The 15,294-nt window shown below is 45.0% G+C and overlaps 1 protein-coding gene across 9 annotated transcripts in view; it reads right to left on the bottom strand.

The window, feature by feature from the left end:
* Positions 1-15,294, bottom strand: part of rerea (arginine-glutamic acid dipeptide (RE) repeats a) — a 127,555-nt gene that overhangs the window by 6,605 nt on the left and 105,656 nt on the right. For all 9 annotated transcript variants that reach the window (XM_040047895.1, XM_040047898.1, XM_040047896.1 and 6 more), the window contains 6 exons: positions 10,529-10,609; positions 1,534-1,696; positions 1,319-1,411; positions 576-775; positions 236-397; positions 28-141 (listed from right to left, as the gene is read on the bottom strand). In XM_040047895.1, the coding sequence (XP_039903829.1) occupies positions 28-141; positions 236-397; positions 576-775; positions 1,319-1,411; positions 1,534-1,696; positions 10,529-10,609 (813 nt within the window). The remainder of the gene's footprint in view (positions 1-27; positions 142-235; positions 398-575; positions 776-1,318; positions 1,412-1,533; positions 1,697-10,528; positions 10,610-15,294) is intronic.

Here is a 15,294-nt window from a genome sequence, read left to right as displayed (position 1 = left end):
TAACACAAGCAATGATTGCAGACTCACTTGTGTCTTGGACTTTTTGGCGTTGGCCCTCTCGGGCTCCTCTGTGTCTGAAGCTCCTTTCTCCCGTTGCCGTTTGGCACTCTTCATAGGTGAAGGAGCTTCCTCTTTAATCTTCTGTGGAGCAAAAGCAGCAGAGACACAGAAAGTATAGATTACAGAGGTGCATGCAATGAAAAACGAGGGGTCAGCGACTCTCTGCTGTACTTACTTTGCTTGGCTTCTTCATGGAGTCCGTCTTGCTGTCGGTGCTGTCAGTGCTGGCTGCGCTGGGTGAAGTACGTCCGCTAGAGCGCAAATCCTCGTTGGTGGGTGAGGCTCGGCCATCAGGACTGGCTGTCTGCTTCTTACGACCACTACGTAGCGTCGACATCTGTAGTTTGAACGAAGGAAAATTTAGCCCAATTTATAAAACTTTCAAACTTTGAATAAAATAAACATTTGGTTTGAGATTATGAGCTTATTTCTTTGTAATCTGGGTCTGGATTGCTCCAGGGATAAATCTCAGGGTATGGTTCCTAAAAGTGAAAATAGAAGGATAGCTGGCGCACCGAGCCTCGGTTCCGTCGGGTCCTCATGCTATGCTTCCCGCTGAGTCCATCCTCTTCCTCTTTGACAGGTTTGAACATAAATGGCGGAGGGTCCACGGGCTTCTCGATGGGGGGCAGCTCACCGTACTTCTTGAAGTGAATGCGGCAGTCGGTGCACAGCAAGATGTTCTCGCGGCCCCCGTGGTGCCAGTCCTTGGAGGCTGAGGAAAGCCATTTACAGTTGTGAAATAACACCGTCACACAAGCAGAGAGGCACAAACATCACACAGAAATCATCTGACAACCTGCAGTAATACTGAGGAATACAGGCACCACCTTAAAATAATTTCTCCTTTCAATATTTAACAGAATAAAAATGTTTGTACTACAGGCGCTACATCAATGTCTAATCTGTCCCCTGTTTTATACCCCATTTAAACTCCCAGTAATCTACTAATAAGAGCTTGATGGGTTAACACTATAAAGCCAAGTTATTAGCCACCCTTGCTTGGATGGCAGAAACGTCAGCGTGTTCAGATGGGAGCCAGCTGTGTGCAAAGAGGGGGAAGGATAATGAGGTGGAGAGAGTGAACGAGCTGTGGGTTCATGTCTGATTTGATCAAATTAGTCCTGACATACTCTGATGCCCATCTGTCACACAGTGCTGTGTTGGGTGGGCTCACACCGATCCCAAGACAGGACGGGAATAGCCAAGCAAGTCCGTATGACGGGTGTGCGCACGAAAAAGAGATGTGGCATCTTACTGGTCGTGAAGCAGTGGCGGCAGGCGTAGCCTTTTAGCTCCTGTTCGCTGTCTTCACTGTCAAAGTCATCTTCACTGGCTGAGCTGAGGTCCACTAGAGAGAAGAAGGAAGGAGAAAGATACGTCACATACATCTCTTTACCGACCAACGAGTATATGTCAGGCCAGGCCGTCCCCTCTCCTCCCAGCTGCCACCATGAGGTCAAAGCTACGTACAGAACTCGCTCGACGGCGGGCGTGAAGGAGTGTTGACGGGAGTTGAGGCGGTCCGTGTCTTGATGCGGCGGAAGACGGGCTGACGACGGTGTCGGCGATGGGCTCGACAACTGGCCGCCTCGGGAGTCTTCTTCCAGTAGTAGTAGAAAGTAATCAGCTCTCCCTGAAAGAAGACGATAAACAGGCACCGTTAAAACAGGCAGTAACATCTTAGGAACGCAAACGAGCGTCTGTGATAAGGGGGAGGATTCACTTTTGATTGCAAAGAGGTGAAATATCTGCAGTTAGGTGGAATGAAATCTGTGGAGGATACACATTAGCAGTGGCTGCTGCATTTCACAGTGAAAGGCCATGGAGCGGGTCAGTCCATGCCAGGATTTGTAGCTGGCTGGGCATGTTTGTGCTGCGGCCCTGTCTGTCCCAGGATTAGGCCAGGAGACTCACTGAATGCAGGGATATTAGGATCAGTGCAATGGTGGCTGCCTGGGTGGCAGGAGGTTGAATGGGAACAAAAGAACATGTCAGGCAGAGCTTTGGCGCTACAAATAGGGAGTGAAATGGCTCCTCGCCCCTTCACTGGAAGAGTCAATTGAACTTTAATCAAACATTCGGAGGGGTGCGCTTGCCAGCGAGCGGGGCGGATAAATCCAGTGTACAAAAGGCCGTCAGGAAATCAATACCCAACTGAAACATTAACACATGCAATCATGGATCAGAAAGCACTTTGCTGAGGCAGCCTGTGCATATTAACTGCAGCTTTCCTGCCACACTCGTGAAACACAAGCCCTAAAAATTGGCAACAGGAGTCGGTGGCAATTATGTAGTTTCCTGTAAAGCTTCGCCTTTTCTGCCTCGCTGTGAACTCTCACTTGTTAGTCATCTTCCACTGACTCTATAACAAATTTACAAAAGGTGCAGTGTGTGTTCGCAGGGTGAGCAGTAAGTCACCTGTAATCTCAAAAGCCCCGAGGGCACCCAGCCACTGTCTGAGGTCTGTTAAACCGCTGTTCAACAAAGCTCCCAGGGTTTAATGGCTATTGATTGTTTTCCTTCTCTGCTTCAGCTGAGAAACTTGACATTAATTAGTCAGTCCATTGCTCTCTGAAATGCATTAACAGCTTTTCAGCAACAGCCTGATATCGTCTATCAAAATGTAGCAAAACATGAAAAAGGAGGAAGTGATTTGATGAAATGGCTAAGAAAAGCCCCCCACTTTAACAAAAACAGAAAATAAAGCCAGTGAACCGTAGCACACGTACACATACAATGTAACTCTTAGGGGAAATTCATATCTACCAGAGCCTGCAGGATCCACCTTATCAGGCAAAGCAGTGCTGGAAACATTTACTGAGGGTGTCTGAGCTCAATGAAACCTCCTCACATTTCAGGGTAAATTAAGGCACTACACCAGGAAAACCACTGCTCCAGCCGAAAACAGTCTCAAACCCCACGAGCTGGTGGAGGCTTTATCTGGATCGGTGGATGGATTCCACATGCAGTGGGCTTTAAGATAAAAAAGCACATGGATACTGATTATATTATCACCTAAAAGCTACATTATGCTGCTGCCGTTTCAGTCGGCGACAGAACTTTGTGGCCTTTCTTGTGCGCCTCCCACTTCAACCTGCCGGCCAGTTGGGAAGGGGAAGGGCGCAGGTGCTAACTGAAAGAAGGCGGGCATCCTGATGTGAAATCTAATTGAAATGTGCAGATCAAAAGTGTCGAGTGGTGCCGAGCGCTGGCTTTGCTCTGTGCTTAATGACTGTTCTCAGCAGTGCCTCTCTGCCTCCTCGCTGCGGGTTGACAAGTACACGGCCTCAGCAACAGCTTGGCAGACACAAGGAAAGGTCACCCTGCCTCTCCATCACTTACGCTGTGTCAAGTACCATTACATTAGGCAGGAGCTAATGAAAACATTAACTTGGGCTTTTGAATGGGAATTAACAGGTGTGGTGATGAGCTGGTGCAGCTTGATGTAAATAAAAAAGAGGAAAACAAGAAGCACAGTTCAGAAAATTCAATACAAACATGATGCAGTGGAAATGTCTGCAAGTACAATAATATCTGTGATATACACAGATTTTAAATTTGAATGCAGCAAGTATAGCATGGTTAACTAAAACTAGGTTGCAGGTAACTAAAATTAATTTAAAAAAATAGATGTTTGTGAACCTAATTCAAAGTAAAATAAAAATAAAGAGAAAATATCCTCAATTTTAGTGTTCGGTGTTTTTTTGTTTTTTGCCAAAACTTGCCTTATGAGGCTTTGATATACATGCCCATTAAGACTCAGCTGCTTTCAAAATCTCCTGTTTTTAAAAAAAAATTATATCTGTGGTGACTTTCCGAAATCTCGCTTCAAACTGAAATGAGCAAACCTGCACTGAGAACTAACTGAAACAAGACTGAATCCAAAGCAAAAAATCACAACAAAATAAAAATAATAATAAAAGCTCGTTCAAAATCATAAAACTGTAATAACTGTGTAGTGCAGTCGCACTGATAAAGGAAGGACTGTGAGCACAGTGAACGTGTTGTGCAGAGAAACAGCCCGATGTGAACATGCTGCACGTGAGAGAAGCTTTGTGCAATACATTTGTGTCACAGTGAGACTGGCAGATTTGGGTCCTCTGAAGTTGTGCAAGTCCCGTCTCTCACACCGACTGAAGACTTTTCTGCATCAGAGCCACTTTATCATGCTGCCACATGCCCGCAGCAACAATTTAACTCCAGTTACCTCGCAGTTTATTCTCCCCGTTTGGCCGTTGTGGAAGCAGGTTTGTGTTTTACCTACTGATGCCATGTCTTTTCCCCCTCCATTCATAAAATTAACACGTCCATAAAAGAAACAACTAAACAAACCTGCATCTAAGACAGCTAAAAGACAAATTTGCATAGTCCCAAGGCTTCTGCAGCATAATTTTCTCCCTAGTCCACTAAATCGCTGCAGAGCGGCACAGAGTGTGCTGCTGCTGCTTTGCAGAACATGAGATAGTGACAACATAAGCTCAGTATTATTAGGCCTTTTAGGCTGCTTCCATCTGCAGGAGCTTTCTGGCCGGTGGATTATCCAGCAAGGGAAGGGCTTACCCTCATATCAGGGCGCTCAGGCCTTCCGTTCCAGTTACTGCCACTTAAAATGGTCATCTACATAAAGATGTGCAGTTATTTAAAAAAAATATGTTTATAGTGATTGTTGTGCTATCGCTTTAAATTAAATACTTGCAGTTCGAGTTCATAAAGCATGCATATAGAGATGCGTGACTTTTGTATTTTAACCTTACTGTAATGTTATTCTCACAAACAGCTGCTAACAGAGGTTAGCAGGTGACGAAATTAGGAAAATGCCTCCTGAGGCCAGATTTTGACTGAAAGGGTTAACCACTTTAGGCTGCAGTGTAATTGTGGGTGGGAGCGCTGGTTGAGGGTGAGCTCGGTGGTCGTATGTACACGGGTAGAGCTGAGGGCGAGGGCTAAACTCGTGTATTTACACCCTCATCTCCTCTCAGGCCCAGGCCTGAACAGATGGTTTCTGTTTTTCCTGGCAGATTTGTGACAGAGCCACAAAAGGCCTCTGCTTTGACATGAAGCCAAACGGTTAAGGCCGTTATTGGCAAGAGCAGGGGAAGGAGGAGAGAACAGGGGAGAGCTGAGGAGGGGGAGGGCTGAGTGCCGAGGAGAGTCGAGAGGGAGGAATATAAAAAAAGAAAGAAAAAAAGAAAGCCAGCAGCGGAGAACAATGGACAATCAACACTGAATCCCAACCACAAACCAGTCCTGAAAATCTCACAGCAAATAAAAATCTCTGCTAAAAATTTAAGGCGGTCGGGGAGCAGAGAGGGCTGGGAGCGTGTGATTTCTAGGTTCTGGTGGCTGACAGCGAGTTGTGTAAACAACCATTAGTGCAGCATGAACCTGCGCTACTCCTGCTTCCTCCACAGCCTGCAGCCAGAGCAGGGAGGACTGCTTCCTGCTTCATTTCAGTAAGGTGAAAGGGGAAGTATTTCTGAGCTAAATCAAGCCAGGGCTTAATTATACATGAGCTGGACCTGTGGACTCCCAACTCTTCCGTCGCACATGTCAGACTGTCTGGAGCGTGCGCGACTTCGCCATCATCCTCACCATGAATGTAACTGGAGGGCGTAACTTTATAAACATGTATGTGCTTCAGTGGGTTTGTGCGTCCCATTTAATATGTTTCAGTGAAAGTTTATTTTAGGAATTATCAGGATTTTTATTAAAGTTGCTGAAATGGTAAAGATGACATAAATGTGCGCTTCCAAACCTTTTTATATTATATGCAGCCAGTGACACCAGAGTCTAGTTCTGGATTTACAAATTTCCAATAATAAATAAAACATCGTTATGTCAGGTGGAATAAAAACTATTAGTGCTTAGAGTTACCAAACTACACTTTCCCTCCTTACGTCATTTATTTGTGTTTGTGTTGTGTGAAACTAAATGACAAGGCCAAATATTTAAGCTACTAGGCACATGTACAGTATGTGATGAATTCAAAAACACACCTACACCATAGCGATGCCTCAAAAACGAAGAAAGACTGAATAGTGAAAAGATCTTGGCTGGTGGAGCGGGGTGCATGTGAAAGGCGGCTAAATAGACAGCCGTTCCCTGCTGCGCAGCGCCTTTCTGCCGGAGAATGACTGAATAAGCTCTGCTTTCACAGGTCAGGGATGCACATGCTGAAGAATCAGCACTCGTGTTTTTCCTGCTGTAAGCGATTTGGCCAGTGAAAGCAGATTGGATGGCAACAGTGCCTTTTTTGCTGGAGGGTCGATCCTGCGTGTTCTGCTGATAAGCTAGTCTCCCCTCCCCTAAAAAAAAAAAAAAAAAACTCACAACATGAAGCCTACCAAAGAACTCAATTACACAGGAGCTCTGGCTCTCTGGGCTCCGTCTATTAGGCTGAAAAAAGATTTTGCCTACACTCAGCTGCGCTAAATTGCCTGTGGTCTGTTAAAAGAACATCAATACGTGCTGGTTGAGCTTCCATCAGCCGGCAGCGATTTCACTGCCTAAACAAGTTATATCATTTACCAAACACGGAAGCTGTTCTGTCACACCGCCGACAGCTGCTGCCAACTGGACCAGGCTCCTGTAGTTTGCTGCTGGTTTAATTAGTGTTTCAACCTAAGTATTTATAATCACACTCATCCCCGAGGTTCTGGCTGCTGAGCTGAGGACATGGCAATGAATTCAATGCGACGTTTGTACAGATTGTACCGGGGCAAACATCTGCTGCGTGAGGTTGTGTTGGGAACACCGTTCTCCTGTTGGGCGTCCCATAAATGACAGGGCCTTCGGGGACCGAGTGCTCCCTTTTTTCTCCGAGAGAAGAAGATGCTGTAAGGAGCGCTCGGCACATCGCCTCCTTTAAAAATCAGACATACAGCTCAGCTCTAGCATCTCTGTGTGGACCTGAAAATTAGCGCACGCGCTAGAATGATAACAAACTGCAGGAAGCTGATAAATTAAAGCTCCAATAAACTCACCAGTTGGTGTTGGATGCTAACTGTTTGCTGACTGAGAGCGCTTGTTCAATGCGTGACGTTAACAGGAAGAAAACGCACACTGTGGCTTCACCTGTGTTAGCTTTTCTAATGCGCTGCCAAAGCACCTTTCTGTCTTTTCCCCGCTCTGTGCCAAAAACAAAGCAGGAACCAGCAGCATAAAAACGTCTCACCAAATCAGTTTTAGCGTTTTATCTCCCCCCCACCTTTCCTGCCCTCTACGTCTACACGGCTTACAGCTGACATTCTGGGCTGTAACGTTACTAAAACGACACCACCATCTAATATATATGACCGAACTACAATTACGGAGTCGTCTTGGTGATAATGCTAGGCCTTTATGAAGTTAAATATTTAAACATGGAGCAAAGAGAAACCAGTAGGGAAGCTGGTAGGGAAAGAAAGCTCTCACACACACTCAGATGCTTTTGTCCTATGCCTGTAAATTGTTTTACACTGCTTCACTGACTTTATTAGATTAAGGCTGCTCTGAGTTGTATTGTGAAACACTTTCTTGATCTATAAATATAGAGTATAATACACTTATGTGTGCATGAAGTAAGTAAATTACCAGTGTTTTCATGCAATTTAAAATCTCTCACAGGACGCAAAGAGACAACCTGTACTGAATATAATTTCAGGCATGAGTTGCTTTTACATCAGTGTTTTTTACGCTGTCATGCATATTTTACTTTGCTGAGTAACACTGTTGTCTGCACACTGAAAACAGTCTGTCTTTAAAGTAGTAAAAGCCCAGGTATTGCAATACGTTCTCATTTGCAATCTGCTGCTGCTCGTGCTGTACCCTTTTCCACCAGTGACGTCGTCTGGGCTCGGTCCTGCAAGGAAATGGGCCAAAACTCTCTAATTTGATCTAATTTTCAGCTGTCAATTTCTCTGTCGAGCTGCGCGGCAAACTAAGCAGTCGCCGATTTAAATCAGTTTGGCAAACACCGTCTGTTGATGTTCTTTATGAAAACGCTCCCAGTGAAAATATCAGGCGCGTAGTTATCTGTGATCTACCATTTCAGCATATTCGGTTGTTTAAACACTGAAGGCAGCAGATCGTGTTCCATGACGTCCTCTCGTGAGTGAAGGAAATGGTGGCCAGTTGCAGACGGTCAGGCGACACACCCACCCACTTCCCCCTGTGGGCCTTTATGTGACTTTATATAAGGCATTCCTGAGTGCTAGTCGGGCCTGGTGTGTTTACACAGCGCTGGGTGCTTACCCTTGGCACTGGCTGTTCGAGCCGTGCTGACGCTTCAGGGGCAGCGCGGCTAATAGGAGCTAGCGGGAGGAGCAGTGAGGGCCGGGCGCGCGGTACCGGACCTCTGGGCTTTGTGCTGTGCGCTCCGCTCAGGACTCATACATCTTCTTTCATGCAACTGGAATAGTGTGTGTGTGAGAGAGAGACAGAGAGAGACTGGAGATAATGGGAAAAATCTCTGTTATTTCCCACACCTAAAATATCTAGAGATATTGTTGTTCTCATGTTCTGGAGATCTGGGATTTGGGAATGAGGAGGGAGAAAATAAATGGGCACTTTCCTCCGGGTATTAGCTGGCACTTGCTCCGATCAGCCAAGCAGCACAAAAACAAGCTCAGTCATAAGCAAAGACTTGTTTTTTTCTCCTTGTGTGAAAACACAGACTTTACTGGCTCTTTTGAGCCAATGCCCATTTTACTCCCTTTTTTCATAGGTCGCTACTACCCTCTCCGTGCTCTCCCAGTCATCTTTTCATATTTAAAGGCCAGTTTATTTTCCATTTGCAGGGGGAAAAATTAATCTTTCTCTGCTCTGTGGTGGTGGCAGGCCCATATCCTGGAGGAGGTCTATTACCTCTCCTGCCAAGTAGACTCCCCCCTCCAGGTTGAAGTGCATTAATACCTCCTTTATAGCCAATCAACTGGACTAGTCATATATTTCAAAACCAGTAAAAATAATTGAAGAAACCCTCTGCGAGGAAACAGTATTCATACACTTTAATCTCTTATTCAAGAGGCTCAAATTGGTTTTGAGGAATAAAGAATGAAAAAAAAAAAGTAGCACAAAAGGAGACGACACTAAAGAGTTGGGGTGTAAAAATATTACAGGATATGTTGCGGGTTTTAGAAAAGGAGGGCTGACGTACCCTCACCTCGGAGCAGGCGAGGAAATGAAGCAGATGAAAAGTATGACAAACACCTTTGATTTTCCTTTGATGTCTGTGTCAGCACTATATCGGCACACTTCCAGCAGGAGCAGCCTCGCAGAAACAGCAAAGTCTGCACTGTTTCATGAATCAAAATGTATATCTAAGAATTATTTAACAGCCGAGTCTAAAGGCTTTGAAGCAACATGAACCTGTTCGCTCTGCAGCCAATTACAGGCAAAATAAAAATGCAGGTCGAGCCCTTTAAGAGGTTTTATATCTAAAGAAGTAAAAGCACAAAAACAGTGTGGCTTCTGTGTTTTGTTTCCAACACAAAGTTCACACTGAACGAGGTGAGCTGCTGTTAATCATTGCCAGGCCTGAATCTGACCTGTTTGTACTGTGGCACGGGTCACACGGACGTTCAATAACGATTACGACACACACCCGCACGAAGAGCAGGGAGCCGCTGACAGGAGGAAATTCCCTCTGCTTATGTACATAAATAACACATTTACAAAGTGCGAGAGGTACAAAACAACTTTGGCAGTCAGTGATAAAGCTTTTGTTTAAAGGAGGCATACGACACAACCAACAGGAAGCTACCTCTAACCGCAGGCACAATAATCTCCAGTTGCAAAAGTTTGGAGTGTACAAACATTTTCCTCTCCAATCAGCTAAGAAGGAAACAATTCTCTGAATTTATAAGATTAAAAAAAATACTGGCTTAGGTTTGATTAAATGACAGTAATCAAAGTTATGGCCTTTGATTCTCTCTACCAGGCCAGACACAAATGTAACTTTGCTGATGTTCAAACAGTCACGTTTATTGCTTTGTAATCCTAGTGGAAGACATCGCATTGCCCTTTAGTTTGCTCTGAAAATGGCTGAAAGACCAAGAGAAGGAAAGGAAAAATCCCAAGTGCTAATAATAAAGCACTGTAGCACAAACACGAGATAAAGCAGGCTGCTCCACAGAGCTGACATATGCTGTAAACACAGTGGTTCAAATCACATCTGCACTACTTGTTTACTACTTGCTAACAGAGGGTGCTAATTAATGTTGAGTGTGTAACTTGCCTGGGAAGTACATTTAAGCTCAGGTTTACACTCAGGTGCAAACAAGTATTTTTAATATTAATATTATTATTTTCCCCTGAGCCTGATGTGAGAATACTACGCTAGAGTTGTTGGCAAGCAGCGCTTCTTAACAATAAGGCCTCATAGCATTAAACTAAAACTTGCTTTCTGTAACTTACAAGGAAACTGCAAATGTTTCAGTTTCTCTGTTTTTGTATCAGTGGCACAGAGAGAAATAAACGAGCTTACCGTCTCTTTGTTGGGCAGCAGCTCTTTCCGGATCCTGAAGAAGTTTTTGCCGAACTGTCTCAACCCTTTAATGAAGCGCTTCTGCAATTTTTTTGCACAGAGGAAGAGAGAGAGAACGAGAGAAAGAGGGGGGGGGGAGAGGGAAAGAAAAAAAAAAAGAGAGCAGTGAGTATATGTTAAGTCAGCTAAAGTACCACAGAATAAAGTTTTCTGCTTAACACCACGACAAAGAACATTGTTTTCATTTCGCTAGTCTGCGGTCGTCTGAGGTTTGCTGTGTTTTTTATAAACCTCTACAGCCGTTTAAACTCCGGAGCAAACACAGCCATGTCAGGGCAAAACCTAGAGAGGAAATGACAGGCAAGGCAGGGAGAGACGCTGAGATTAAGCTCGTCGTTTCACGAGCGCAGAACATACAGTTAGACAAACACGATCTAATGTGAAAACAAACACAACAGCAGACGTGCCAAACGTGTTGTTAATCTCCCAAGTGAAAGTTCAAAGTCAAAAGCTAAACTTGAAGATGCCTCTCTGTGCGTGGCACTCCGTTTCTAATTCTGTCGTTATATTTTGGCAATCTAACAAACCCCGGAAAAATTTAAATGTCCAAAAAAATGAATTCTTTCTAAGTGAGGTGAACTACACGATGACAGAGAAGGCTACTTTGTGACACTGGATTTAATCTGACATTAAAAATAAACTGAACGTCAACGAGAGCCCTTACCTCAATGTGAGCACAAAAAAACAACAAAAAAAAAAAAAAACAATGTCGGAAAGCCCCCAAAAATCAGAGCAACCTACATATATTTCTTCTCCTTTAAGAGCCACAGACTGCGAGCCATAAAAAGCGACGGCTGAAAAACATTCATAACCAGCGAAGCAGACAACCAACAGATTTACTTTCTTGCTCCAGAGGCGAGCCCCGTTCCACAGTGATCTCAGCCAACCGTTTCCACCAAGTAACTCCAGCAAAAAAAAAAAAAAAGAAAAGCAGAGAAAAGTCCTCGGGGAGCACAGCACAAATCTCTACGTCCACCCACAGGTAAAGGGAAAATTAAAGGGGGGTAAATCCACAATGTCTCCGACAGGACGTCGTTCTTCTTATGTTTTTTTTTTTAACAAGAAAGAAATAGCTTGTCACTCTCTGCTCTTCCACTACAAAGGGGAAGGCTTTACATGTGATCTTTCTGCAAGAGAGCCTCTGGTTTGCAGCAGGATGGAAAACCCGAAGTGGAGTCCTGTGCTTCATGTTAGTGTTAGGCACAGCTTTCATTTCAGCCTCTAGCACTGAATGGGCAAGCTTTACTTCTCTACCCACCCCTCACACACACACACACACACACACACACACACACACACACACACAGAAACCTAAGCCAATGCTTGCGACTGAAACTACACAGGTTTCTATTTCCTTGTCAGGAAACTACAGCATGGAGTGAGCCTGCACAGAGGCAAAACTAGCTGCCCGCCTGAGAGGGGAGCCAGGCTGACACAATTTGTGTGGAGAAAGGTCTTGGACACGGTGGAAAGGACACAAGTGGGAGGGAAAACCAGATATGGAGCCTCTCCTGTGTTGTCCGGAGTTCATTTTCCATGCCATGTACAGTATGTTATGCAACCACAGATTGTTTACATACCTCATTTTGGTGGGGGAACAAAAGCCAAATTTACAGAAGTAACGCAGCCAGCTGCGAAGCACAACTGTCTTTCAGGGAAAATTACAGGCGAGAGAGAGCTTTGTGAATTACTATACTTACGTCCTTAACACAAGCAAACTTGATATTCTCAAATTTTCCAGCTCTGCTTTGTTATTGTGCAGACAAAAACATAAAGAAAGAAGGCACAGGTCGAAATTAAACCAGACTAAACAAGCAAACACAAGAGGGCCTGATCAAAAAGCTAGTCGCGCTCAGCTGACAGCTTAACAAAACGGCCTGTCCTGTAAGTGTCATGAGACAGCAGCTAATTTGCATTCATCAGCTTGAAGGTGTAGCGGCTGATTAGCCAGTAGATGGAGCCGTCTCTAACACCAGCACCACATGCAACGGGAAAAAAAAAATAAAAATTTCAGACCACTCAAGGGGGTTAAGGGGGAGATTACTATTTACACTGTCACTCAAAAGCAGTCTAGAGAGCAACAGAGCACCGGTGGAAGGCCTATTTCAGGGTTTGTTTGACAGGCGCTGACAAAACCGAGTAAATAACCAGCTGAAGTATTAGCTTCACAAATGTTTGCGGGGGAAAAACAAGAGGAAAACTACCCGAGGATTCACAAATATTTAATAAACCTGAACCTGAGGTAGACCAGATGATAAGGTGGATGAGGGGTGAGGTGGTGCTGAGGATAAATTTCCATGTCTCAGCTTTACCTGAGCCTGCAGAGCTTCTACGTCAAAAATCAATTAGACCTGCCCGTGAAGCCTGCATCTGTCCTAATTATGTCACCTTAATTATGTTTCCCCCCCCCAACTGTACTATTTACTCAGTGCGCCCGTTCATCTCCACAGAGGAGCTGCATGCGTGCTCTCCCTCCCTCTCGTTTTCTTTCTCTCGCTGGCTCCCTCCTCCCTTCTCTACATGTCGGCTCCAGTTTAAGGCTCCATTTCAGCTGCCTGGGCTCACTGCTCTCCAGCCCAGCTAATAAATCATCTGCCAATCTGCTCCCCGAATCGCTCTGCCCCTGCTCCGATTGCTCCAGCCCTTGGTTGCTAGGCAACACAGCGGCAGAGGAGGGGCTCGGAGAGGCAGAGCAAGCTGAGCAAGGGGGGGGGGGGGGGAGAGAGAGAGAGAGGGAGTGAGTGAGTGAGCAAGAAGGGGAGAGGGGGGCAGCTGGGTGGTGGAAGCGCTACCAAATAGCCATCCGCTGTGCAGAAACAACAGGCGTCTCTCTCTGAGCGTGTTCCAGAGCGCTGGCGCTTTTTACCCGCCCCGAGTTTCCGCCCCGAGTCCAACAGTGCACTATTGTAAGCCCAGAGAGGAGACGTAAAATAAGAAAAAAAGGAGGAGAAAAGAAAGGAAAAAAGGCATTAAATAGCCCTTTGTTGCGTGCAGGCACTTCCTGCTTGAGAGATGATTGTTCGAAGCAGTAAAACTGGTTAAGATAAATGCAAACATGGGCGCAAAGATAATATCACAAAGACAGACTCAGACACACACACACAGAGGACATAATTCCCGCTAAATGTCATTCCATAAAAACACTGACGCAAGACCAGCACAGCAGCAAACAAAGCTACTTCCACTCAATATGGAGTCATTATACTTGACTTGTTGTTAAAAGCTGACCTTTCCGAGCCTGCTGCGAATAAACCCAGAGGGCTGAGGGCAATCAGTCAGCTAGCCAAAAACAAAAAGCAAAGAAAAACACACACACACACACACACACACACACACACACACACACACACACACACACACACACACACACACACGTGTCTGTTATGAAACATCAGCCCGTTACATTGGGCCTGGTGAGCAGAAAGGAAATCACAACAGTCTTGAATAGGGGGAACCGCACTGACAGACAAGAGACTACCCACATCCTCTTTGTACAGACACCTCACAGAAAGCACAATCTATGTAGATATGCTAAAATTTGCACTCTTGTCCCGCAATTACAACCGTAAAGTATATTTTATAAGCCTTAACTTTTCTGTAAAAGACCTAAAAGTCACCCCGCCCTCAATTTATTTATTTTTTTAAAACAACAAATGTGAAAGTATCCTGATCCTCTGCAAAGCAAAGCAACATCCACTGCTTTCTTTTGCTTGCAGTGACACAAAAGGTGGCAGGAAATTCCAGCACACACCCATCCTGCCTGCTACTTAGTTATCAAACAACAACCGTCTCCTAAATAAAAGAAACACACTGCTGGCACAATAAAGGGAATAAATTTTGCTGTTGACATTAAACATAGCCTGCGGCACGGGAAACAGGGAGGCGTGTTGCATTTTATCCGTCTGCTGGGTGTCAGCTCGGCTCTGCAGGTTTGTATTCTACCACTGGGGGGCCGCTACTCTGCTCTTCTCCCTCGTTCCCCCCCTCCCCACCTCGTTGCTGTCGGAGGCCCTGCTCCAGTCATCCATCAGCCCAAGAAACAGCCGGAGATAAGCCGCAACAGAGTGCAGCTGGCTGAGGAATAGACCTCCCGCCCTGCAGCAGTCGTAGATCAGCCTCGCTATCTGTGACGTGGCGACACACACGGCACGGCTGCTGCTTCTGATTGTTTATAGGGCACCTCCTGTTGGCCGGCGCATTATTAGCACCGCTTATTTACTAGAAGGAATGACAGCAGCCTCGGGTGAAGCCACATTTCATTATGATGACCTTCAGCAAAGTCTGAAGGGCCAGAAGGTGCAGAGGAATCAATTTACTGATAAAACAACTGGATTTCCTTTGAATTCTACAGACACACAGTGGATCTAAATGAATAACTTTAACTAAAATCAGCTCAATGTTACCTCTTTCGATCAAATAAAATGATAATAATCAGAACATATTTTATTTTTACGATTAATTATTATTACTAAATTAGTAACAACTAATTGAAGCTGCAGGAAGTCTCCAGTAAAGCCTGAAAACACTGAGGTACGAGTCAACTTCAAAGCTCAGTCCAAAATTTATTTGTGTATAAAGAAGATTGCAAATCTTGCAACTGTGGTTAAATCAACCACACGCGCCCCCCAACCACCCACTGAGAAACAGCTACAACGAGCTCAGGCCGCATAGTAGATGTTTCTGATCAATTATTTACAGTTTCATAT

Source organism: Simochromis diagramma, unplaced genomic scaffold, assembly GCF_900408965.1.
Source record: "Simochromis diagramma unplaced genomic scaffold, fSimDia1.1 OVJJ01000387.1, whole genome shotgun sequence".
In the NCBI taxonomy this organism is placed as follows: Eukaryota; Metazoa; Chordata; class Actinopteri; order Cichliformes; family Cichlidae; genus Simochromis; species Simochromis diagramma.
This window is presented reverse-complemented; position numbering and strand designations above follow the sequence as displayed.